Below are 27,176 nucleotides of genomic sequence, written 5' to 3'. Positions count from 1 at the left end.
TATTAAATATTCTTTCAAAGAAGGCAGGTAGAGGAAATGGGGAGAGGTTACCCAAAGGGAACTAAGTTACAGTTAGATAGGAGTAAGGAGTTCTGGTGTACCATTGTACAGTGAGGTGACTATAGATAATGGTAATGTAATATATATTTCAAAAAGCTATGAGAGAAGATTTTGGAAGTTTTTACCATAAGAAAATGATAAATGAGATATATATGCTTAAACATTATATCATGTATACAGGTATCAAAATATCACATGGCACACCATTAGTAAAATAATAATAATTTTTTGGACAAAGTGGGGAGTTGAAAAGATGAGGCATCAGCTTCATCTGCTTTTCCCAAGGCCTTCTTGGGCATGTTGATACCTAAACACAACCTGCAGATATAGAAAGCCCACCCTCTGAGGGAGGAGAAATATCTAATTTCTGTGTTTCTGAATCTGTTTTTCTTGACTTTTTTAGGGTCTCTCCAGCATCAGAGCTGCTGAGCTTCTGGCTCGGGATGGACTCAATGCCCTCACCCCTCCCAAGCAGACTCCAGAGATTATCAAGTTTCTCAAGCAGATGGTGGGGGGCTTCTCCATCCTGCTGTGGATAGGAGCCATCCTGTGCTGGATTGCATATGGAATTCAGTATGCCAGTGATAATTCTGGATCCCTAGACAATGTAAGCCACCTTCCTGGTTTTGCTTAGCAACAGGGAGGAACATAGTCAGACCCATTAGGTACAAAGGGGGCTAGAGGCAGGAATTCTCCCAGCTGTAAAACAATAGATATCTGAACTACTACTACTTCTTCTTTTCTTTCTTTTTTTTTTTTTTTTGTGTGTGTGTGTGTGCATGCGCACATGCACACATGTGGTGCTAGGGATTGAACCCAAGGCTACATGCATCCTTGGCAAGTGCTGTACCACTTAGCTACCCATGTAAGCTATACCTATCCCTGGATACCTGAGTTTTTCATATCTCAGAGGCAGTATGAGCATGAGTTTTAAAAGAGACAAAACACCCGAGTTTCTAAGGGAAAAACATATCTTTATACCCATGAAATATTTTGGAGCTCTCTTTCCTCAAAGCTAATTTTGCCCTTTACCATGGGGGCAGTTATGCCTACTAAGAACTGAGTGCCGTACCCTCAAAACTGAATCTTCTGATACCATGCTAAAGAAGGAAGCCAAACGTTGTATGAGGCCACTGATATGAAATATCCAGATATGCACGTCCCTGGGGACGGGGGCACGTCAGTTGCCAGAACTAGTGATGGGAACCAGGTGTGATTATTGAAGGGTATGATGGACAACAAGTGTTTCCAATTTCAAATTTTAGGGGATTTTGGAATATCTGCATATACATAATGAGATGTCTTTGGGGTAGTGCCCAAGTGTAAACACAAAATTTGTTTCATGTTCATTTATATATATTTACTTGGCCTGAAGGTAATTTTTTGCAATGTTTTTAGTGTGCCTGTATTGTGACTATGACCCATCCCATGAGGTTGAGTATGGAATTTATCACTTTGGTGTCTTTGGTGCTCAAAACTTTTAGATTTTGGAACATTCCAGATTTTGGATTTTCAGATTAGGAATGTTCACCTGGTACCTGTTTCTCTTGACTGCTGTCTCTTCTCATGCAGGTGTACTTGGGCTCTGTACTTGCACTGGTTGTTATTTTAACGGGGATCTTTGCTTATTACCAAGAGGCCAAAAGTACCAACATCATGGCCAGCTTCAGTAAGATGATTCCCCAGGTGAGTAGCAACTACCCTCCTCTGGTCCTCTTGTGATTTCCAGGTGAATAGGTAGGCAGCCTTGGTCCTATCCTGTTTTCTGGGGATTCTTGGTTGGGCTACTTCTCTCTCTGAACCCCAGTTCCTCACAGGGTTTTGACACTGTCAAGTGAAGAGAGATCCAAGAAATGTTTAGTCAAGGGAAAAGCAGAACAGTCATTGCACAACATCCTCTACACCATTTAGAATGTCGTTCAGGGGGTTCCAGAATTTTCCTTCATTGGCAGCTAAGGAGATCCACCTGTGCATCTCTTGTGACTGCTTTCACTTTCAAAGCATGTTGCCCCAAAATGCTCTTATTCCTCCAGCAACTTATGTTAGGTGTCCACAGCAGGGAAACCTGGCCTAGGTCCAGAGAATTGTCAAATGAAGGAAAAAAATCTGGAGAAAAAGATGTTCCTGCTGTGCTAAAAAACAGGATACCACCTCATTAAAGTCCTCCCCACTTCAGCAAGGTTATTAAACCTTTCAACTCAGTATTCATCCTTGATGCCTTGCCAGGTGGCTCACCTTTGATCTACTTTCTTTCTGTGAGGCCCAGCTCCCACTTTGCCATGTTGCCAAATAACTGCTTTTCCTGCTTTCAATAACAGAGCTCAATTTAAAAATAGTTCTTAGGATCTTCAGACCTTAGGTGACATAGTCTTCAGTTTCATCTGTGCATTCTGACAGTTAATGGGTTCCATGCCCCTGTCCTGGGATTCAGTGAAATACAGAAAAAGGAGGAGGGCCAGCATCATCACAAGGTCTGAGATGTCTGCCATGGTTTTCTTCTGCAGCAAGCTCTTGTTATCCGTGATTCAGAAAAAAAGATAATTCCTGCAGAGCAGCTGGTGGTGGGGGACATTGTGGAGATTAAAGGAGGAGACCAGATCCCTGCGGACATCAGGCTGCTGTCTTCTCAGGGGTGTAAGGTGAGCATCAGGGAACACCCACCTTGAAGCTCCTGCTCGGAGCTGACAGGTGTTCTGTTCTTTCCCAATCTTGGTAGAAGAGGCAGGAAACAAGGTGCCTAATTTTGAGTTCTTTTCAAAATTTCTTCTAGGTAGATAATTCGTCTCTCACTGGGGAATCTGAGCCCCAGTCTCGTTCAACTGAGTTTACCCACGAAAACCCCCTGGAAACAAAGAACATAGGCTTCTATTCTACAACCTGTTTGGAAGGTAAGACCAGTTGTCTGTCAGCCACAAGTCTGACCTGTACCACTTCTCCTTCTCAGGCCTGATGTTTTTGTCTCTCCTGTCCCTTGGTATAAATATTTACCCAGAGGAAACATGGAACTGAAGGTTCCAGAGGACCAATGTTGGCCTTTATAATATCATGTGCTGATTGCATAAGCCACCAGAGAGGGCTGTCGGTAGGACTCCTGGAGTAAAATGTCTACTTCCCCTATAGGCACAGCAACCGGCATGGTCATCAACACGGGTGACCGCACCATCATTGGTCGCATAGCCTCCTTGGCTTCAGGTGTTGGAAATGAGAAGACGCCCATTGCCATTGAGATCGAGCACTTTGTTCACATTGTGGCAGGCGTGGCCATCTCCATTGGCATCCTTTTCTTCATCATCGCGGTGTCCATGAAGTACCATGTCCTGGACTCCATCATCTTCCTCATTGGCATCATTGTGGCCAATGTTCCTGAGGGCCTCCTGGCCACTGTCACTGTGAGTCCACACTGTTAGGCAGCCTGCATTTCCATAGTGTTGGCACCTACCATTGCTGCTGGGGAGGCTCCTACCCACAAACTACAGCCTCCTTTCAACAACATATCCTCCCTACCAGGGACCACCATGGAACATTCTGAATAGACTGTTTCTTATAGGAACTGACTGAGACTACCATTTACAGGTTTTTCTAGACCCCTAAATGCCTTCCCCACATTTCTTTAAAACAACAACAACAAAAATCTTCCTTGGTAGTTTCCACAACCTAGGAATTGGACACATTCTCTCTTCCTTCTCTCAGGCCAAAAAAAAAAAAATCCTCTATTTCTTTTCTGTAGAAGAATTCAGCCCTGTTCTTCTTGTCTCTCCCTGTGTTAAGGACCATCTCATTCAGTCCTCAGATAAAAGGCTCCTCCCAGTCTGTGTCTTGGAAGCCCACAGGGTTGGGGAGGAGGAATTCACACTCCCATCTTATAATTACAATGGCCTATGTTGCCCTGGCCAAAGACAAGAGAAGATGTTTCAAGTCTCTTGTGACTCTAGGAGATAATAATTTGAAGAAAGTAAAAAAAAAAACAAAAAACAAAAAAAAAAAACTTTGAGATCTGGATGTTTCAAAGGATCTTTAAAATAAGGAGCTTGTAAAATGTAACACTGGGGCTAGCACTGTAGTCAGTGGTAGAACACTTGCCTAGTATGTGTGAAACCCTGGGTTCAATCCCTCACTACCTTAAAGAAAAAAAAACACAAATGTTTCTTAAGGTCCCAAAGCAACATGTGAGTCCTTGAGGACAACCTCTTTGGTCTATAATAGTCAAGGTCTCTTTTACCCATTCATGCTCATGAGTGACAGGGGCTAGGTGGCTAAAGTTTCCCCACCGCTCCCCACTCCATCCCCCAATGCTGGGGATCAAATCTAGGGCCTCTGCCTGTTAGGTAAGTGCTTTACCACTGAGCTATACCCCAGCCCTCCACATTCCACTTTGGAATTATACATGTTCCCAAACTGCAGCCATGCAGTCTGTCTGTTATCTGTGGGCCCCCAGAAGCATTTTCTTCAAGGAATGAAGGGACAAGAATACTACCCCATATTTAATTTAAGAAAAAATATTGTGGCTTATAAGGCTTTTGGTAGCTTTTAAGTCACTAGATAAACCTTGCTGCATTGCCAACTATATCTTTGGTCTAAAAATTTTCCAGCTCTCTCCTAAAATCCCAATTACACCTAACTTCTGTGATTAAACCTGAATTCAAAATGATTATTCCCAAAGCCTCCTTTGCTCTTTCCTTTCAGGTTACCCTGTCACTAACAGCAAAACGGATGGCCAAGAAGAACTGCCTGGTGAAGAACCTAGAGGCAGTAGAGACCCTCGGCTCTACCTCCATCATCTGCTCAGACAAGACCGGAACCCTGACCCAGAACAGGATGACTGTGGCCCATTTATGGTTCGACAACCAGATCTTCGTGGCTGACACAAGTGAAAACCAATCAAGTGAGTTTTCTAGAGGGTTTATTCAGACCCAAATCTATAGACTCAAGCAGAGGGACTGGCTGAGTATAGCAGCCAGTCTCAAACAGGGTGTGAAGGTTGTGACTTGGACATGACAGGCCCAGCATTCACAGTGACCACTGGTCTTTCTCTGTGTTCCAGACCAAGCCTTTGACCAAAGCTCTGGAACATGGGCCTCCTTATCCAAAATAATAACATTGTGTAATCGAGCTGAGTTCAAACCAGGACAAGAAAGTGTCCCCATCATGAAGGTAAAGCTGCTACAGCTCTTGGTCTAGCCAGTGCAAGATCACTTTTTCTGTTCTCTTGGGCACTTGATATAATTTCTCTAGCTGTGTGAAGTTTGCACTAGTAAGAGCAGATCCCAACTCATAGACAGACATAAAGTTTTCTTCACTCTATCTAGTTATGAGAAATCACAGATGATCTCAGGATACTCGTTTAGGACCTTTTGAAAATTCTCTTATTCCAGAAAATGAACGTGTCTTTAAGTTGCTTTCCTAACTTTTTTACAAGCTAAGTGAAAATAAGCAAAGTTTTGTTTTGTTTTTATTATATAAATGCCATTCACTAAAGTTTAAAGTGTAATTGAATGGAAATAAAGGGACTGATCTTAATATATAGTCCTCTTGACTAGAATGTGGTGGCAAATGGAGTGCCAAGAATATTGGAATATTGAAATATAAAATAAACTCTGGGCACCATGGCACATGCCTGTAATCCCAGCAACTCAGGAGGCTAAAGCAGGAGGATCACAAGTTTGAGACCAGCCTTACAACTTAGTGAGACCCTATCTCAAAATTAAAAATGAAAGAGGCTGGGCATATAGCTCAGTGACAAAATGCCTCTAGGTTCAATTCCCAATTCTGCAAATAAATAAAAAATAAAGTAAAATAAAACTCTTTTTTTCCTCTTTCCCTTTTCCCCATCTTTCTCCCCCTCCTCATTCTCTTCTCCTCCCTCTTCCCCCTTTTCCTTCTCTCTCTTACCTTCTTACTTCTTCCCTTCTTTATTTTCTCTTTTCCATCTCAGTGAGCCACTGAATCTGTTTTCCTGGCTTTTCCATTTGCCAACTTTTCTGCACTGATTATTCCACTTTCTCGTATTTTTGGTGTGTTTATCACAATACCTTGCATCCAATACCTTGGACCAACCTCTTCATGGGCTTTGCTGATTCTAGTTAATTCCTTCCCATGATGGTCATTTTCACATGCCTCTAATTTTCCTCAGATATTGAATGTATCATCACCTAACTTTGATAAAAATCTTCCTGTGATTCCCTATTTTCTACTTCTTGAGTCTAGATTTCAGCTTGCCTTTCATGGACCTCCAAATCTTGCCACACCCTCTATGTCCAACCGTACCTCCAACACTCACAATGCAACCTTCACTGTCCACTGTGGTATAGCTCAAATCCTCCAGTCCTCATAGAGCTCCCACTTATTTGAAATTTTCTAGTACTGGTAGGTGACAGCACTGTTTTACACTCTTACCATGGTCCGGATTCAGTTATTGATGGTCACATGATAGCCTTGTCTCTTCGGCTAGATGGTAAGCTTAGTCAGGAGACATGTTAGTTCTTGTGCTAAAGGCATGTAGGTTCATTAAACACTGTCACACAAGAACCAGAGTATTTGCTGTAAATATTTATTTCTTTTGGTTCCCAGAAAGTCGTGGTTGGAGATGCCTCGGAAACTGCTCTTTTGAAATTCTCAGAGGTCATTTTCGGTGATGTGATGGAAATTAGAAAAAGAAACCGCAAAGTAGCTGAAATCCCTTTTAACTCTACAAACAAATTTCAGGTGAGTTTTTCCTCACAACTGGCAATATTTGTTATCACTGCAACAACACTTCTACTTGCATGTATTCATTGGTTAACCCACAATTTGATTGATACCTGCTTTTAAAAATAATCTTTGGGATTTAGGGTCAGAGCATCTGGTAAGCCCAAGTCAATGTTCCTTTGTTAGCCTCCTTATTTCCATGAAATAGAGAAAAACAGAAAGGCAAAGACATGATCAGGGTCTGCTGCTTCTGTAAATGATCCATCTATATTACAAATTGTGTGTGTGTGTGTGTTTCAAACACACACCATTACCACCTTTTGCACAAAGGATACACACAAAGGATCAATGAGAGATGGGAAAAGTGGGTAAAACTAGCATTCATTGCTTAACTAGTACCCTTACTAGATCCTATGTACCCTCAAGTTTTACAACCTTGGATTCAATGAACCATGGATCAAAAACAATTGGGAACAAAAAAATTACACAGACAATTTCTTGTCATTATTCCCAAAACAATAGCATGCACCAGCTGTTTACTTAACACGTATATTGTGTTAGGTAGTATAAGTCACCTAGAGTGCAGAGAATGGGCAGATGTGCATAGGTTTTATGCAAATACTAGATCTTCTTTTTTGGAGGGTATCAGGGATTGAACTCGGTAGCACTCAACCAATGAGTCACATCCCCAGCCCTATTTTGTATTTTCTAATTTAGAGACAAGGTCTCACTGAGTTGCTTAACACCTTGCTTTTTGCTGAGGCTGGACTATCCTCCTGTCTCAGCATCCCAAGCTGCTGGGATTACAGGCGTGTGCCACCATGCCTGGTAAGATCATTTTATATGAAAGACTTGAGCATTTGTGGATTTTGGTATCCCAGGAAGTACTGAAATTAATCCCTTAAAGATAAGTCTGACTCCAAAGTCCATGCATTTTCTACTACACATAGGCTTTGCCCTAAGGAAAATAAGACTCCTCAGATGACTAGTCACATTGTTTTCTGGTTCTAGCCCATAGGCCATTGGTAGGTATTTTTTTTCTAACCACTGCTCAGGAAAAACTTGGCCATCCTTGTTTAATTATTCTACATTACTCCAGGGATGGCCAACAATCAGCCATCTTCATCTTCCTGTTCAACAAATGACTCTTTGTAGCCCAAGGTCCTGTTACACATGAGAGAATCCCAACCTAAGATGGATGGATCAATACTTGGGCTTTATATATACAGTGAAGTAGTCATATGTTGCTTAATGATGGGGATACAATCTTCTAAGAAATGTGTTGTTAGATGATTTCATCATTATGCAATCATCATAGAGTATACCTACACAAACCTACTGCACACCTAAGTTATATGGTAGAGCCTGTTGCTCCTAGGCTACAAACCTGTAAAGCATGTTACCATGCTGAATACTGTAGGCAACCCCAACACATGTAAGTACTTGTGTATTTAAACATATCTGAATGGTAAAAATATTAGGCAGTAAGAAATTTTAGCTCCATTATAATCTAAGGGACCATTATGATATATGTAGTCTCTCCCTGACTGAAACATCATTGTGTGGCACATTGTGTGGCATACTATGTATAAATAGGATAACCATATGTTTGTAGAAATTTCTGATGATTATCTATCCACCTTTGTTTGGATGAAATTTAGGCTTGATGAAGAACTATTTGTGTCACAAACATCTTCTTTCTGGATAGTAGCTAGTCATGGTTAGCTAACTAGACAACTAACAAAAATGTATATGATATTAAAGCCAGGAAATTATCTCTTATTTGAAACTTAAGTGAAAATAGAAGGAGTAATGATCATAAGATAACAGCAGTACTAGTAGCTAGTTTGTGCTAATTTCTACATGTATTCAATCATTCATTTTCATAATGACTTTACAAGGTAAGTAGAGGATGAGGAAATTAAGGTATAAAGGATTGGAACACAGCTAGAGAGGGCCAGAGTCAAGATTTCAAGCGGGGCTAGGTAGTCCATCCTGGAAAAGTCAAGGCTAGGTGATCTTTTAAGCAGAAATAAGACTCAGAATGTTCCTGAGGTGCCATCTACCATGGCAAAGGCATTTTCTGTCATGAGAAATGAGAGTAGGTTCCATTAGGCCTCATGTATAACACATTGGAGTAGAAAGTGAAGCTGGGACCAGAAAGGGGAAAGAGGGCCTATGTGAGCTCCCACTGTAAAGGTCAGCCCAGGTCAATATTGGGGGCCATTAGTGCAACACTGTATACAGAGCTTTAGACAGTGTGGCATTGGAGTTCTATATGTATCATTCAGTGGAAGCAAAGAAAGTGGAAAATCTGTATCTTATTGATCTTGGAATAGCCATACTCCAAACAGACTGTCCATGAGAATTTTTTTTTAAGTCATTATCTCTTACTAAGTTGCTTAGGGCCTTACTAAGTTTCTTTGCTGAGGCTGGCCATGATCCTGTGATTCTCCTGCCTCAGCCTCCTAGGTTGCTGGGATTACACCACACCCTACTCCATGAGAATATTATTTAGGGCACATTGGAAAATTAAGAAAATGCTTCATAGTTTTCTATAAAGATGAATGCATGTAATTGAAAAGATTATTCTTTACATCCTCCATGATTCAGGACAGGTACTCTAGAACCTGCTAGCTTGGGTTTAAATGCCAGCCCAGTACCTACTCATATGTGAACTTGAGCATATCATTGAACCTTCTCTGAACCTCAGTTTCCACCTTCACACATGGTGATAAAAATAGTGCTCAGGGCCTTAGGGTTTTTTGTTAGTTTGCTTGCAGTGTTAAGGTTTGAACCTGGGGCTTCGTGCATGCTAAGCAGATGCTCTGCCAGTGAACTATAACACCCTCCCTGCCATATCTTTTGGGAAATGACAGTGATAATAGTTGGGAGTATTTTTTGGTTTGAGTTGGGTGGGGTTGGGTTTTGGTTGGTTGGTTGCTGTTGCTGTTGCTGTTGTTTTAATGTCTTTACTTGACCACAAGGAAAAATAATAATTTTTAAAAGCTGGCAACCTATTTGCATTTCTTTTTCCAATTGAACTCATCTTTAATATCTCAGGCCAAGATCTACTGGTGTGGAATCAACTCTTGAACTCAAAATGGTAGCATTTTTCTTTGTATTTTCTACCAAAGACTGCAAATTTCAAAAGCTACCTGGGGCTTGGGGAGCAGAGTTTCCTGAGGCCAACTACAGTGGCACACACCTATAATTCCAGCAACTCAGGAGGATATGGCAGAAGGATCACAAGTTCCAGGCCAACCTCAGCAATTTAGCAAGGCCTTAAGCAACTTAGTAAGACCCTGTCTTAATATAAAACATAAAAAGAGATGGGGATGACCCGGGGGTAATGACACACACCTGTAATCCCAGCAACTTGGAAGGCTAAGGCAGGAGGATCACAAGTTCAAGGCCAGCTTCAGCAATTTATAGAAGTCCTAAGCAATTTAAGAGAAATCCTGTCTCAAAATACAAAATAAAAAGGGTTGGGGTTGTAGCTCAGTGGTAAAGTGCACCTGGGCTCAATCCCTGGTACCAAAAATAAAAAAGGGGCTGAGGATATATAGCTCAGTGGTAAAGTACCCCTGGGTTCAATCCCTGGTACCAAAAGTGGAAGTGCTGGGGATGAAGTTCAGTGCTAAAGTACCTCTGGGTTCAACCCCCAGTACCAAAAAAAAAAAAAAAAAAAAAAAATCCCTGCTGCTCTCAGAGCTCAGGTCTGAAAGATACTTATCTGCTCACCAGAGGCTGGGAAAGACAGTAAGACACAGAGACTATGAACTTCAGACTCTCAAGAGCTCCCTGGGAGAGCTTGTTCCAGAAGGAGAGCCACATATGGCCTCCTTAATGCAGTCAGTGTCTGTCTGAAAGACAAGCTTCACTTAATTTGGAATCCAACTCACTGTGCCCCTCTGAGCCAGGGTCAAGTCTAGGATTCTGCATATTAATTGAACACAAAAATAAAAAGGATAGGATATGCCTAGAGATGTCATTATTCCTCTCCCTCCTTTATACTTTAAAGACACATGGAAAGAAAGGAGTGTGTTTCCCCTTCTTGTCCTATTATTAGTTGGAAGAGCCATGGTAAAGATGCTTTATCTAACATGACCATGGTAAAGATGCTTTATCTATCAATTCATGACCTCCCAGCTCTCCATACATGAGACAGAGGACCCCAACGACAAGCGCTTCCTCATGGTGATGAAAGGGGCTCCCGAGAGGATCTTGGAGAAGTGCAGCACTATAATGATCAATGGTCAGGAGCAGCCACTGGACAAAAGCACTGCTGCGGAATTCCATACAGCCTACATGGAGCTGGGTGGGCTGGGCGAGCGTGTGTTGGGTGAGTACAGACCATAGGACCCCTGTCCATCTCCCAGGAGGTATGGAATAGGCGGCCTCATGAGCTAACAGTAGTGTGGTATCACATGGGTCATACAGTCATATAAAGAAGGACACAAAAGGCTAGGGCTATACCTCAGTGACAGAGCACATTTGTGAAACACTGCCTCTCATGTTTGATCCCCAGCACTGCAAAAAATATACACATATATGATAAACAGGATGTAACATATAAAAATGTGATGACACCAAGGAGAATGGAGTCACTTGTAGACAAGCAAAATCAAAGACTTTACGGAAAGAGTGACATTTCAAAACTGGGCCTTGAATGGTGGTATTCAGAGAGGTGGGGGAGAGTATCCATGGAGAAGAAACAACAAAGGCCAAGCAGAGGCAGAAAGGGATAGGATTTATGCATGCAGGATGAAGCTACCCAATTCCTACAGACCTGCAGCGTAAATGAGATGGTGCAGGTATGTGAAGAGGGGCTGGAAAATAGATTGGAGATCATGATATGGAGCCCTTGAATATGTTGCAAAGAATTGGGGTTTCATCCTGCAGTTAGTAAAGAACACCCTAGTCTTGAAGCAAGGGGGAGCTGGTTAGAGTTAACAATACTTCTTAAGGATAATCTTTGGTGGTAGTAAGGAGACCTAAACCTTAGCAGGAGGTGACTATACTAATTCAGGTAAAGGGGGTGGGAATTTGATGCAAGGCTACAGGAATGCAAAGGAGAGGTCAGGTGCCAGAGCCTTCGTGGAGGCAGAGTGGTTAAGATTTAGTAACAGATTAGAGAAGAATACTGACAAAAAATGATTTAGCCTTCCATTTCGCAAGTAGGAATAAAAGTAATACCAGTAACTGAGATAGGGCATGTTAGTGGTGGAAGGAACCTTAAAAATAGAGCCACTGTGGTAAAAGAAGGGGTTTCATGGGAGACAATGTGGTTCATTGTCAGAATCATGGATTGACCAAATGGCACCTCCTGTTCAGAACCACATAATGATGAATTCAAGGAAACAGAAGCTCACAGTTGAAGGATAAGGCTCATTAATCACAGGAAAATGCTTACCAATAGATATGGAATCCATGGAATGTGTTTCTAAAAGGTATATGAGTTTGTAAAGCAGATAAAATATACAAATGAGCTGTTAGTGATTTAAGTATGCCCTCAGTAACCCACAGCACCAAGTAATCTTTTCAACACAGGGTTAGTCCCTATCTGATAGAGTCACTCTGAGATCCTCATATTTGACCACTCAAAGTCTGGTTTACTGAAGTGTGTAAAGCAGCGGGCCATGCTGAGAACTAATTTGGTGTAAAAGCCAAGGAAAGGGTCACCCAAATATAGGTCACCAGATACAGGAATGCCTTTCTACCCCAACCTGAGACAGGCTAATACCTAGGAGACAAGGATGGGTCTACCCCATTTCTAATGGCTTTTCTCTTGTACTGTGTGTGTGTGTGTGTGTGTGTGTGTGTGTGTGCGCGCGCGCGCGCGCGCGCGCGCACATGTGCTGGTGGTGCTGAGATTCAGTGTGGGGCCTCACACATTCTAAGCAGACACTCTGCCACTGAGCTGTACCCCAGCCCTCTTGTACTTATCTTAATGAAGGACTAGACTTCTTAACACTCCCCAGACATCCTGAGTTCTTTCCTCATTTTGTGCAGTAGCATGTATTGGTTTCTCTATAGAAAATGGCCTTCCAACCCCTAGGAAATCTCTCCTGACTCTCTAGATATCTGAAGTGTTGCTCTACTCTGCAATCCATAGCATGTCTTTTGATGATTTGTCTCTTTAGTGCTCTGTTGGCCCACTAAATGGAGACATCAGAATAAAATGCTATCCATTTTATTTGTCTTGGTCTTTATATCTCTAGAACATAGCATAGAACCAATTGAGCACACACTAAATTATTTTTGAATGAAATGTGTCTTTCCTAAAGAAAACATATATTATGGAATTGAAGGATTTAAATGATTCTGGTATATGACTACTTTATTGGTAAAGTAGTCAAGGATTGAGAATGTATCAACATAAAAAAAAAAGAGAATGTATCAACATGTTTGCCCTTTCCTTTTGTTGTTTTTGTTTGTTTGTTTTTTGGTGCTGAGAATTTAACCCACACACTCTACCACTGAGCTACATGCCCCCAGGCCCCCTTTCCTTTTGTCATTCCTTATCCAGTTTCATTGACTTCCAAATTCATGTCCATTCCAGGTTTCTGTCATCTCTACCTGCCAGCAGACAAGTTTCCAGAGACCTACTCATTTGATATAGACACCATTAACTTTCCTACCTCCAACCTCTGTTTTGTGGGGCTCTTGTCGATGATAGATCCCCCTCGGTCTACTGTGCCAGATGCAGTTACCAAATGCCGGAGTGCAGGGATCAAGGTGGGAGTTATTTTCCTGATTCAAAAAGCCCTCCATTTATGTTGCAACACTTTATCAGAATATTGTTGTAGGATATGGTCAGTATTTAGGTCTACTCAAGTAAATGTCATAATCCCCCCTTTTTGAGTCCCTATCTTCACTGTGTTCAGATTTCAGTAACTGTCTCATAAAAGCAAAATTATTGTATCTATGTGGAATGAACCACCACAGAAACTACGTCAAGAAGAATCTCCCAGTGCCATGAATTAGCCATGTCTTGCCCTAGACCATGATAGATGATAAAAGATTTTACTAGTCTTGAGGTTTAGCCTCCATAATCCATTTATTGTCATGATATTTAAGCCAAAATATGAATTCTATTACATATTACCATATTAGTATCAAGACTACTGAAGCTGCTCAGGGCTGTCTCAAATAGACATCTATAGGCCTCCTCACAAATACAGTGACATGGAAGTAGAAGAGTGTCCTCCAATGTCAGAGGAAGAAATCTAAGAAGCCCAGGAGCAAAGATAGACTCAGTGGGATCAGTGTGTCCTTCATAGTACTTGTGTCTTAGATTAAAATTGTCCATAGGGAAAACAATAGCTATTGCTAACAATATTCTACCTAGTCCTGGCAGAGTAGGTGACATGGAACCATTGTCCCTACTTTGGCCAGCCAAATTCCTCATTATCCACAAGTCATTGTTATCTGTGTTCTAGGTTATTATGGTTACAGGTGATCATCCCATCACAGCCAAAGCTATTGCCAAGAGTGTAGGGATTATTTCAGCTAACAGTGAAACAGTGGAAGACATTGCAAAACGCCTCAACATTGCTGTGGAGCAAGTTGACAAACGGTAAGCACAGAACCAATATCACAAGTTCTTACCCAGGGGTCTTTTTTGGTTCTGGAGCAGATCACCTTTTTGCCAAACACTATCTCAGGGTAATGCTGGGTTGATTTGATCTATAATTCACATATTCATTCATTCATTTCAACTTTTATTATGTATCTGTGCCAGGCACTCTATTGATAGCATGAGAATGAACCTTTATGTATTCTTTGTCTGAAATTTCAAAATTCAATGAAGTATAGCATGTGTAGCTTAACAACAGGGAAAAGTTCTAAGAAATGCAGTTTTATCATTGTATAAACCTCAGAGTATACTTGAGTCCAGGAGTTCAAGACTAGTCTGGGCAACATAGCAAGACCTCATCTCAAAAAATTAAAATTATAGGATTATACATTTTCATACAAATTGCCACACTGAACAGCAGAATGAAGTGAATACTTTTGTGAATGTTTTATTTTATCCCCTTCTTTACCTCTGACTTTATGAAGATATAATAATATAGTCTGGCAGCTGTAAAAGGGCAAAAAAACATTCTTTCCTTTCCACCTTACCTTGTTATTTTTTACGAGCAGTTATGTAGACTTATGGTTTGAGTCAAGTGCTAGAATTGCAGTATTTAGCACCAAGAGGGGAAAAACAAAATTTGAAAAACTAAAAATTTACATAAACTTAAAGAAAAAAGGCAGATTTGAGATTTGAAGGCTAAAATGTGGAGTTTTAGCCAAGGGAAACTGAGGTGAGAGATGCCTATTCCTACAAGGAAGATCTGTGCAGTCCTTGGGGCAGTGGAGGTATGGGGTCTCCATTTGGTAGACTGGGGAGGAGAGCCAAGAGGAGGTAAAATTCAACCGCTCGGGCCACACACACTGGCCTTCCTGACAATCCAAGTTAAGAATTCTGGAGTCTGCCAGGACCATGGTAGAAAATTCCTGAAGAGTTTAGCTAAGGAATGGTACAGTCAAATATTTATAATCAAGAATCCCTAAGGTCAGATGCATAGGCACAGGCCTGTAACCCCAGAGACTCAGGAGGCTGAGGCAGGAGAATCACAAGTTGGAGGCCAGCCTCAGCAACTTAGTAAGACTCAGTTTCAAAATAAAAAATTTTTAAATCCCTGTTATAATATCTAGCTGGGGTTACAGGCTTATGTCACCATGCCCTGCAGAACCTTATTTGTGTAGTCAGCAGACAATAATTTTGCTCAAAGAAGACTTCTGGGGCTGGGGATGTGGCTCAACTGGTAGCGCACCCGCCTGGCATGCGCAAGGCACTGGGTTCGATCCTCAACACCACATAAAAATAAAAATAAAGATATTGTGTCCACCTAAAAATAAAAAATAAAAAAGACTTCCTCCTACAGAGCACATTGCACACAGTAGCCTTCTATAAACCTGAAATAACAGCAAAGAATTATTACCTATGTGTATTGATACAAGAGAATTTCAGGACCCATTTTTTATTTTTATTTTATTAATTTATTTATTTATTGTGGAGTTAGGAACTAAATTCAGGGCCTCATTCATTATAAGGAAGAACTCCACCACTGAGCTAAACACCCCGCCCTGAACAGGCAGATTTTTGACTTTCCTTTTCCTTGCCCCCAACCCCATGAAGCATCACTTCTATCCATTCCTGCAAAGAAAAGGCTACTTGGCATTTGATTCCTAGGATACCAGGAAATGGCCTTATTTTTTAGCCTCAGTTTACTATTTTTAAATGGAGACCAAAGTGTCCCTAGTACCTATCATCAGTAAGACCTCACTAGACATCCAGTGTCAAGGATGTTATATTCTATGTGATGACATTAAAGAAGCTTACTGTTGCCCATAACAGTGTTTCAACCTAAGATCTGGCTTTGTGCCTCACTTACTTTCTTCTGGCCCTTGTAGGGATGCTAAAGCTGCTGTGGTGACTGGCATGGAGCTGAAGGATATGAGCCCAGAACAGCTGGATGAGCTCTTAGCCAACTACCCAGAAATTGTCTTTGCCCGTACATCCCCTCAACAGAAGCTGATCATTGTGGAGGGTTGTCAGAGGCAGGTGGGTGGATGACTGATCAAACCCATCCTGTCCATGGGCAAATGCAGAGCAGAGATCAGGTGGGCTGACACCCTGTCCTCTTTTGAAACCCTCGCATGGCCACATATTCTCCGTCTCTCTGCATTTTATCATGAGTACCTGGGGTTTCTGACAGCCAGGCATTTGCACTGTGGTAGGTGTGGATGTAGAAAATTTAGAAGTGTAAAAATATAACACAAAATATGTGAAGGCATAAGATACAGTCATGCCTTAATATCCCAGGGGATTTTTGAAGACTTTTTTTCATTTGCACCTACATACTTCCCATATACTTTAAATCTTTAGATTTCTTAAAATACCTAAATACAATGTAAGTGCTATGAAAATAGTTTTATACCATATTGTTTAAGGAACCATGACAAGAAAAGATTCCGTGCATGTTCTGTTTCCAATATTTTCTATTCTCAGTTGGTTGAATCTGCAGATATGGGTGGGCCAACTATGCAAGACACCTCTGTTTACTTGTCACACACATTGGTTTTTGTATGGTTTTGTTTTTTCATGTAAACACACCTTGTTTGGAGCTCCTTGATCTTGTTTCTGAGATTTCCCATCTTTATTTTTCTTCCCAATGGGCCTTTCATTTGAGCTATAGTAGTCCTACAGCTCAAATTGAAAGGCAGGCCATGTTTTTCTTGTTCATCCTATGGCCCCTTAGACCTACTCTGTCTCATTTTTTCACTGGGTACCCATAGGATGCAGTTGTTGCTGTGACAGGAGATGGAGTAAATGATTCTCCAGCTCTAAAGAAAGCAGACATTGGGATTGCCATGGGGATAGCAGGTTCTGATGCTGCCAAAAATGCAGCCGACATGGTCTTGCTGGATGACAACTTTGCATCTATAGTCACAGGAGTGGAGGAAGGTGAGTGGGAGTCTCGGGGTGTCTTCCCAAGGACTGGAGTTGCCTGGGGGACTAGAAGCAAGTCCTATAATGAGACATCTTTGTCCAGGTCGCCTGATCTTTGACAACTTAAAGAAGACTATTGCGTATACCCTGACCAAGAACATTGCTGAACTTTGCCCCTTTTTGATCTACATCATTGTTGGGCTCCCTCTTCCCATTGGCACCATCACCATCCTGTTCATTGACCTGGGCACAGACATTGTAAGTGGCGCTAAAAGGAACAGAGTCTGATAACAGCCCCAGGGGATATAAAGTTCAGGGTTGTTTCTTTCAAGGGCCATGAGATAGACAATAATAGTCGGTGCTCTTAAACTTCCCTGCAATGGGTTCTGAAGTTCTGTATTGCCAACAAGCTCTCAGGTGACATCAGTTCCGCTGGTCCACAGACCACACTCCAAAGCAAGAGACTTAGGACATTTGTCAAGTGTTTGGAAATTAAAACCACTTCACTCTGGGGATGTAACTTAGTGGTAGAGTGCTTGCCTAGCATGCACAAGGCTCTGTATTCAACCCCAGCCAAAATAAATAAATAAATACCACTTTACTCCATGTAGAACTGTTCAAGAAAAGAGTCTTGGGGTTAGGGATGTAGCTTAGTGGTAGAGCACCTCTCACCAAAAAAGACATGAGTCTTGACCCTCCAAAAAATTATGCCATTGATCAGATCCAGTTCATGTCCCTCCCTATTTGGGCAAGGTAAAATAACCACCCAAGTAAACAGTTCCTGTCTTTGTTAGTTAAGGGGCTTCCATATCAGATTCTTTATCTATACACACAGTACAAAGGAACAATTATTAAGACTTATAAAGCTTTATCCAACAATACTGCCACCTAAATCTTCCCATCTTCCAGTATGTATCCATTTAAACAAAGCTTTGTGAAAGTCCCCTATGTGAGTCTGACTTACTGAGACAAGAAGAAACAGCAACAGAGAAAAAGCTAGATGCACAACACAAAATAGGCCTGTAAATTGCCTCCTTCCCCATCTTATTCTATATAGTACTCAAATATAATACCTGCATCTCAGAGAAACTAGAGATGTCTTTACCTTTGGGGGTAGTCAAGGTCCCCACAGTAGATAGATCATTTTCCAAGCCCTTTAAGTTTGCTCATTTTTCTCTACTGCAGTGATTCTCCAAGTGTAATACTTGTTAGAAATGCAAATTCTCTGACCCAAGACTTGACTTCCTAAATCAAGAAGTCTGGAGATGGTGTCCAAGAATCTCTTTTAACTGGTCCACTGTGGTGGGACCTGTGAGAGGACCAATATTCTAGCATATTGCTTTGGGATCTAGCTGCACACCAAAGGGGGAAAGGTGGTACAGGAAATTGTCCCTGGAGAGGAAAAGTAGTTTATGATTTATAATAATCATTGTTTAGAACTAATTATAATATTTAACAATGATTATTATTTAGAACTATTATTTAGAACTAATTATAATATTAAACAATGATTATTATTTATAATAATCATTGTTTAGAACACATTATGTAATGATGAAAAATAGAATGATTTTTTAAAGCCAACTCTTCTTAAAAACCATACAGTCTGAATTCCAACTGTTGCCTCTATTGCCTGCACCCTGAATGGACTAGTTCCACATCCCCACCACCACCATCTAGCAGACCCCTACCTTTGCTAGGCCATAGCTATTACCATCACTTTATGGGTAGACAGAGCATTCATTCCAGTATTAAGCTTCCTGGGCCTTCTTCCCCTTTAGATCCCCTCCATTGCCTTGGCCTACGAAAAAGCTGAAAGTGACATTATGAACAGGAAGCCTCGCCACAAGAAGAAAGACAGATTGGTAAACGAGCAACTTGCCGTCTACTCTTACCTGCACATTGGTATGATGAGGGAATTTCCTCCTTGTCACACAGGGCCCTCCCTAGAGAATTCATTTGAGTCCTAGGCACAGGCAGAATGTGTTTTTTTCCTTTCGGGTGGGGTTGGATGGCAAGAGAGGCTGAGAGGAGTCCCAGGACAAGCAAGGTAATTCTCTGAGGTCATCATATGTCTGTATCTCTTACTCCTTCAGGTCTCATGCAAGCCCTGGGAGCTTTCCTTGTATATTTCACTGTCTATGCACAAGAAGGCTTTTGGCCCACCTCTCTCATTAACGTACGGGTAGAATGGGAAAAAGATGATATGAATGACTTAGAAGACAGCTATGGACAGGAATGGGTAAGTTGAGAGCTCTGCCATCATCACTTAGTTATTACCTCCTTCCAAAGCCCTTCCTGAACCAAGATAGAACCTCTATTTTCCCAAACAGCCTTGAAACAAATTTTAGAAGCTGCTTAGTTAATAGTGTTGGTGGTTCCTCGCTGACACTGGTTTAGCCATTGCTGAGACTTAGCCACATTTCTCAAACTAAACCAAAAGTTCATTTTTTTAGTTAGCTTTGTCAATAGTGCACAACCAGTCCAACAGTTGGGCCAAATAAGTTTCTATCTTTTTCTATTCACCTGATTCAAGGAAAAAGATATTTCTTTCCAAACACAAGGAGGTAGTCCACCCTCAATCTGGCTGAGTTTGGAGAAGGAGTCAAGCTTTATAGAAGGGCAGTGGAATCCCCCTGAAATTCCCCCTCAAGGTCTCACATCTCATCTTTCTCTGCCCATTGACAGACAAGGTACCAGAGGAAATACTTAGAGTGGACAGGCTACACAGCCTTCTTTGTTGGCATCATGATCCAGCAAATAGCAGATCTGATCATCAGGAAAACTCGGAGAAATTCTATCTTCCAACAGGGACTCTTCAGGTACTTCCTATCCCTGACCTCATATATATAACCCACCTATGGCCATACTGTAATGCACAAGGTGCTGACTCCAGTGGCATGGTCTGCTGGGTACATGATCATGGAGCCACTGGAATTCAGAATCCATTTGCTTTTGTGTGTGTTGCAGAAATAAAGTCATCTGGGTGGGAATTGCCTCACAGATAATCATCGCACTGATCCTATCCTATGGCCTTGGGAGCGTCACAGCCCTGAGTTTTACTATGCTTAGGTGAGTTTGGCTTTAACAGCATAGAGCAAAGAGCCAGCCCCTGTTCTAAGTTGTTCTAAACAAACGCTAGGATTCTCACCAGCTCTTCCCAACAAAGTCTTTTCCAAAGAAGTCAAACTGATTCCATGCTCTAAGAGCCCAGTCCTTGACCTACCTATTTTCCAAAAGAAGAAATAGGTTTTTCAGGCCTCACTAAGCCATCTCCACCCTCATCCAACAGGTTGTGTCAAAGGCAGATGTTGCTTTTAGCAGTCATAGTAAAGGTTAAATAAGGAGTTTTCCAGGTCTATGTTGTGTGATTCAGTGGATTTGTAATTCTTTTTAGTAAGGTAAGGAAAATGAAGATGAAGCTGCCCTACTCATTGGCCAGGGACTGGACTAACCCTTTGAATAAACTAGGGCTCATCTTCCTCCTCTCTGTTTTCAGGCCTCAGTATTGGTTCGTGGCTATACCACATGCCATCTTGATTTGGGTGTATGATGAAGTGCGAAAACTCTTCATCAGGCTCTACCCTGGAAGTGAGTAATGATGTGGTTTTCTTCTCTCTCTCTCTCTCTCTCTCTCTCTCTCTCTCTCTCTCTCTCTCTCTCTCTCTCTCATGCTGGGGATTGAATCCAGGGCCTCATGCATGCTAGCAAGCTCCCTACCATTAAGCTATACCTCTGGCCCAGCAATATGATTTTTTAACCTCTGTACCTCTTTCCACAGGCTTTCCATTTATTTATTTTTTTTTCTACCTCTACAGGCTGGTGGGATAAGAATATGTACTATTAAGACCACATCACTCTCCAAGTTTCCCAGTAGCATATTGGGAATATTCTTCATCTTCTGGCTACTCACTGGGAGATCTCTTGCAGTACAGACATCATCAAATCTCAAGAGAGACATTCATATAGAAAACTATATGAAACATACTCATGTTTTGTACTTTAAATATGATTCAACTGTTTATATAGAATTTTCATCTCTATCGCAATCTCCTTAATTTAAAATATGTGAACTTTTAGGTAGTGGTATAAGGAAAAACATGTTTATATGTATATAAAGTTCACTTTGTTAAATAGTCTAGTGTAACCCGGTATCTGCTGGGGTCTGCCTTAAACCAGTATAGGATTATTCAAACCTCACTCACTCATAATGACACCCCCCTCTCGAGATTTCTGTGAATCCTACCAAGAACATATGCTCATGGTCACCATGCTCACAAAAGGCTAACTTAGCTGAATGTTTGTGGGAGGTCAAAGTGGTAGCAGGCATACATCACAGCAGCACAGATGACCTCAGTTTTGACTCTGAGATCTCCTTCAGTTTGTGACAGTTTCCCTGGCCTTGTCACCCTATCCTGCCTCCTGTCACCTTCTCAGCCCTTTCATGTCCCACCCAGAACCCTCTCTATCATCTCCTCCAAACCAAAGCTCCAAGTCCATTTTGTATATCCTAACTCAGAATTCTCAACTCATCAAAGGGAACTTTATTTACCAGGATTAAACCTCAGCAGAAACCACTGTGGATTAAATAGTAATATTTATTTCTTAAAAAAACAAGCCTCCAGACTCTCTGGAAATGATTTTATGTCAGTCATGTTTTGGTTGTAATTTAGATATATTCATGTGTGACTCACATCATGTTAACAGGTCTGAAGAGGCCTGATTTTTTAGTAAAAAATGTTTTCTAAAACTAGATCTCATTGTGGTGTTCTAATTTAATTTGAGTTTTTCTAGGATGCAGAGCACAGTACACAAAAAAGATGCAATGTGATTTCCTTTTATTTATTTAGTTTTTCTTGCTCTTTCCAATCATTTTACTTATCCATGAAAGGTAAGATTTTCCTTCTGAACATTTTCTACATATACTTGCACTCTAGCCTGTGCTTCCATGCTGCCCACAACTCTTAGTCGAGACTCATTTCAGCAGTGGCACCCTAGGGAAAGTCATTTTCACAGCCTTTTCATCAATCACATACCCAGAACTAATTGATTTGATTGAACCTAAAAATTATATTTGGTTAAACTTTTTCCTAATGGTCTCTCCCCTAGTCTTTGACAGGAGGGCATCTGCTGCTGATGGCTCTAGGCTGATAGCTCTGGAACTAGGAAAGGGAAACTTAGAAACGCATGTTCTCATGGTTCACTTTTAGGAACATGAAAGAGGTAAGGGAGCCATCATAATTTTATGTAAATAGATTATAATGTCCAATGTGTATTGTGTGTGGTGACATTAAGCTAAAATAATGTCACCATTCTCATGGCTCTTAATCTCTAGGTTCAGCCACAATTATCGTGAGGTTAATCTCCCATTAGTAGTTCAGTGAGCTGGAAACCCTTTCCAGGGTAGTTGGGGCAGTGTAGGATTGCCTCATTCCAGTTCCAACAAGGCAGTTAAGGCTTTCCAGGCTTCATCTATGAATAATTTGTCATTTCTTTTTCCTGCCAGGTTGCCGGTAACACTTGGCAGCTCTTTGTCCTGCCAGAGCCAGCAGGAGGTTATTAACATGGCACAAAACTATAAAACTTACTTTGGAGCCTGTGCAGTGGCACATACCTGTAATCCCAGCAAGTCAGGAAATGGCTGAGGCAGAAGGATTGCAAGTTTGAGGCCAAAGTCAGCAATATAGTGAGACTCTGTCTCAAAGAAAAAATAAAAAGAACTGGGGATGTAGGTCACTGTTAAAGCACTCCTAGTTTCAATCGAAGGAAGGAAGGAAGGAAGGGAGGGAGGGAGGGAGGGAGGAAGGAAGGAAGGGAGGGAGGGAGGAAGGAAGGAAGGGAGGGAGGGAGGGAGGGAGGGAGGAAGGAAGGAAGTAAGTAAGTTTATTTGGGATAGGAGTAAGCTTGAAAAGATTTAAATTTGAAGAAGCTTCTTAGCAGGAACTCTATCTAGAATTACTTTTATATGTTCAGTTACCTATTCTTGCAAAATATTTGTAAAATGAACAAATAACTAACTTAAGGAATCCCATAAATGAGATGCGTATAACAAGTAGCTTTATGAAGTTGCAGACTGAAAAAGGAGATAAAATCCTGTCTTAGGGTTCTGTTTTATTTTGTTTTCAGGGTATAGTACTTAATTACCCCAGAAAGGACTAGCTTTTAGAAAAAAATAATAATAAGCCAGATGTGGTAGCTCATGCCTGTAATCCCAGTGGGAAGCTGAAGCAGGATGATCACTAGTTCAAAGCCAGCCTCAGCAATTTAACAAGGCACTAAGCAACTTAGCAAAACCCTGTCTCAAATAAAAAAAATTTTTTTTTAATAAAAAAAAGGACTGGAGATGTGGCTCAATAGTTAAGCACCCCTGGGTTACTCTCCAGTACCAAGAAGAATAAAGTTAATTTAAACCTAGGTGTGGCAAAGTAACTCAAAGATATAAAGACTATGCTTAATTTATACACATGTACTTTTTTGTTGGTACTGAGGATTCACCAAGTCACTAGGATTACAGGCATGTATCACCATACCCAACCCACATTTACTTTTTAAAACTTTTTGTTTATTCTGATTATAAAATTGTAGCTCACTTAAGAAAATTTGGAAGGGTGTGTACCTATATTCCGAGATACATTCAGATACATGCCAAGGCATGAGGATTGTTCCAGGAGTTCCCAGCCAGCCTGGGCAACAGAGATCCTTCCTTTAAAAAAAGAAGAAGAAAAAGAAGGAGAAGGAGAAGAGAAAAGAGAAAGAAAATATGGAATAAACAAGAGTAAAAAGAAAATTAAAATCATCATGAATTTCACTAGTTGTTACTATACATAAATAAAAGAATAGTTCTTTCTTTGGGTTTTTTTTTCCTAAGCATATGTTTAGGCAAAATTTAAATATACTCTTCTGCCTTTTTATTTAACATTGAAAATTATGTTAATGGGGCCAGGGGTGTAGTTCAGTGGTAGAGACTTGCATAATATGCATGAGGCCCTGTGTTCAATCCCCAGCAGTGAAGAAAAATTTAAAAAAGAAAGAATGCTAATGACTCTATGGTATATTATATTGAGAGTGTTCTAACTATATAAATGTATTTCTACTATTCATCTTTCTTTAAAAGGCTGCACCTTATCCTTAAATCTTTTACCACATCTCCAATTATTTTTTTAGATTTCTCAGAAATGGAATTAAAAACATTTTAAGGCTCTCATTGCACATTGCCAAATTTATCTTCAGCTTATGCTATGCCAATTTACTTTCCCAACAGTAATAATAAAAAGAACATTTATCTTGTCTGACATTAGGATATGAAAGATCGGTTAATTATAAGAGATTTTTATTCATTCAGCAAAGATGTAGGAAGTGCTCCTGTATAACCTTAGAACACAGCAAGGAGCAAGACAGAATGGGACTAGGGAGGTAGCTCAATGGTAGAATGCTTATCTAGCATGTGCTGAGGCTCTGAGCTCAATCCCCAGCATTATCACCACCAAAAAAGAAAAAAGGTATCATGAAGCTAGCGCTCCAGTAAAAGAACAGGAGAAAATATGATAAACTGTAATAAAGAATTTGGCAAAGACATAACAAGGCTCAGATAGTTATAGGATCGGTTGAAGGTGGGTAAGCCTGTTTAAAAAGGATGGTAAGGAAAGCCCTTATTCCAGAGGCAAATGAGAATGAGTATAAATGGAAGAGGTTCCCAGAAAGGAAATCGAGACCTCAACTCAGCCATAGAGGGTTATTGACTTACACCACAGAGAGGAATTTCAGGGTGCCTAAGAAGAGGAACAAGAAATTTTTGTTTTGCTTTGTTTTTTAGGAAAGGAAGGAAATTTATTTAGAAAAACAAACAAAAGCAGGATATATACTCAAAAGGAGAGGGAGTGCAGGCACTCCAGAGCTAGATCTGCTTCAGCAGCCTCCGGCTTCTTTTAAAGGAAACAGGGACCAGGAAATTCATAAGGGGTGGCATCAGCCTAATGAACTGGATTCCTTTGATTGTGGTGCACAGAGTAGGCCTACTGGTCTGGTTCTTTTCAAAATCTTCAGGTTAACATTATCTAGTTAATATATAACACTTGGACAATACCCATATCATGGGTTCTCTAGGCTTCTTTTAATCAGTCTAAAAATTCATTCTGGCCAGGCTGTGGTGGCACACACCTGTAATCCTAGTGACTTGGGAGGCTGAGGCAGACAGATTTCAAGCTCAAGGCCAGTGTGGGCAACTTACTGAGACTCTGTCTCAAAATTAAAAGTGCTGGGGATGAAGCTGAAAGGCAGAGCACCCTTGGGTTCCATCTCCAGTACCTCAAAAAATAAAATACCTCCTGTAAACTAACAAAGTATACAGGCACTAATTAACTGTACTCTAATATTTTCTAGACCTTTTAAGGATTCAGGCCTGGAGGAAAACAGGTCTGGGGATTGAAAGCACAGGCATTCATAGAGTGTTTAGATTTAAAGCTATGGTCTGTCTTTCCATTTCTGTCTCCTTTCTACCTATCCTTATTTTTTCTATCCAACCTCAGGAGCAGCCACTGCTAAGAGCAGAGAGAATTCTAGGACAAGGAGAGAGCATGCCCCAAAGCTCTGGGAGGACAGAGTATGACCCAGCAGAAACAGGAACAGCAATGGGAAGCTGGAGAAAATAGGAGGCATTTTATAGGTCTCAAAGACCATGTGATTCAGTTGGATTTCATTAGAAATAAACTATTGAAGATGATTCATAAAGGCAGGGTCCTGATCACAGTTGATTTGTTAAGATTAATTTGGCTTCTGCACAGGATGGAGGAAGAATGGAGGCAAGAGGTGAGTACATCAGCCAGGATAGCCATGATTTCACCTAGGTTGTGGTGAAGAATGTGGAACCACTAGGAGAAGCAGCTGGCTGTGTGAGCAAGTGTGTGTGTTTGTGTGTACCTTAAACTGGTTAAACAGATTCCTATGGAGTAATTTTGTAAGGAAGATCACCTGTAGATGATTCCAGACATGTTCAATTCAATTCTCCAAAAGGCTAGCACTACCCTGATTGACCACATCATGATCAAGATGGGAGAAAGAAGACATTGAAGAAAATACAGAAGTCCCCCTTATCTATGAGGGATGTGTTCCAGAATCTCCAGTGCATGCCTCCGATAAAAGAAAAATTCTGAAATGTCCTAAATTTAATTGCAAGGACCTGATAATGGAGGGGAGGAGAGTTGGAAGAGGTTAACCAGTAACCAAGCTACAGGCTAAGAACAAAAGACCATTTCACCTTCTTGAATGTATGTTAAAATCTTAATTCAAATCCCATCAACCCCCCATCTCATCCTGCTTACAACCCCAACCAATCCAGAAGCAACAATTACCTCTACTAATGGAAGGCTCTCCTCCTATCTCAAAGGTTTCCTTTCATATAACCAGGCCCCTCTTAAATCAATGGAGGATCAATTTATGCCTTCCTTCCCCAAATTTTCATTATTTAAAAAATTGCTAACTTAAGTCTTTGTTGGGAACATCTAGTGTTTCTAGATGTTTAAAAGCGCACAACACATGGGAAAAGTAGAGAGCTAAAGCCCTTTAAGTATGTTTTGTTACTACATAGGAATGTTTGCCATTTAGGGGAATGGAATTGTTGAACTTGATGTCTTGGAGAGTAGGTTGAAGGTTCACTGGGTGGGGGGTGGGGGAAGGAGAAAGTATGCATAGAGAAGCAATCGGTACCCCTTAGATTAGTTCAGATTGTCTAGCCATTGTTATATGTGCATTTTAGTTAATATTGCTGGGTATTAAAGGTTAAGTCCTAATGCCCAAAGTTTGTTAACAGTAGTAAAATAATCCCCATATAAATATCCTTTTGTTAGTTTTTAGGAAGAACTGTCTTCTGAGAATGACCCTTGTTAATCCACCTTTTGGAGCTAGGGGTAGTCCTGAATTTAGTCACTGG

General features: G+C 40.9%; 1 protein-coding gene across 1 annotated transcript; it reads left to right on the top strand.

The window, feature by feature from the left end:
* Nucleotides 1-550: 550 nt before the first annotated feature.
* Atp12a (ATPase H+/K+ transporting non-gastric alpha2 subunit) lies at nt 551-21,144 on the top strand. The gene is made up of 20 exons (XM_027941561.2): nt 551-667; nt 1,633-1,746; nt 2,565-2,699; nt 2,831-2,948; nt 3,181-3,449; nt 4,744-4,942; nt 5,102-5,211; nt 6,628-6,762; nt 10,897-11,089; nt 13,310-13,485; nt 14,190-14,326; nt 16,213-16,363; nt 17,098-17,266; nt 17,355-17,509; nt 19,033-19,156; nt 19,348-19,493; nt 19,940-20,073; nt 20,222-20,323; nt 20,751-20,842; nt 21,070-21,144. The coding sequence occupies exons 1-20, from the start codon at nt 566-568 to the stop codon at nt 21,096-21,098; spliced, it is 2,790 nt and encodes a 929-aa protein (XP_027797362.1). The 5' UTR covers nt 551-565; the 3' UTR covers nt 21,099-21,144.
* The last annotated feature ends 6,032 nt before the right edge of the window (nt 21,145-27,176 follow it).

This window comes from Marmota flaviventris, chromosome 4 (genome assembly GCF_047511675.1).
Source record: "Marmota flaviventris isolate mMarFla1 chromosome 4, mMarFla1.hap1, whole genome shotgun sequence".
NCBI classification, from domain to species: Eukaryota; Metazoa; Chordata; class Mammalia; order Rodentia; family Sciuridae; genus Marmota; species Marmota flaviventris.
This window is presented reverse-complemented; position numbering and strand designations above follow the sequence as displayed.

Excerpts from the sequence above, each read along its gene's own strand:
- Atp12a (XM_027941561.2), top strand. The coding sequence starts at position 566 with ATGGTGGGGGGCTTCTCCATCCTGCTGTGGATAGGAGCCATCCTGTGC. Across the intron at positions 2,949-3,180 it reads TTCTACAACCTGTTTGGAAG|GCACAGCAACCGGCATGGTC; the intron begins GTAAGACCAGTT and ends CTTCCCCTATAG. Across the intron at positions 20,843-21,069 it reads CATCAGGCTCTACCCTGGAA|GCTGGTGGGATAAGAATATG; the intron begins GTGAGTAATGAT and ends CTACCTCTACAG.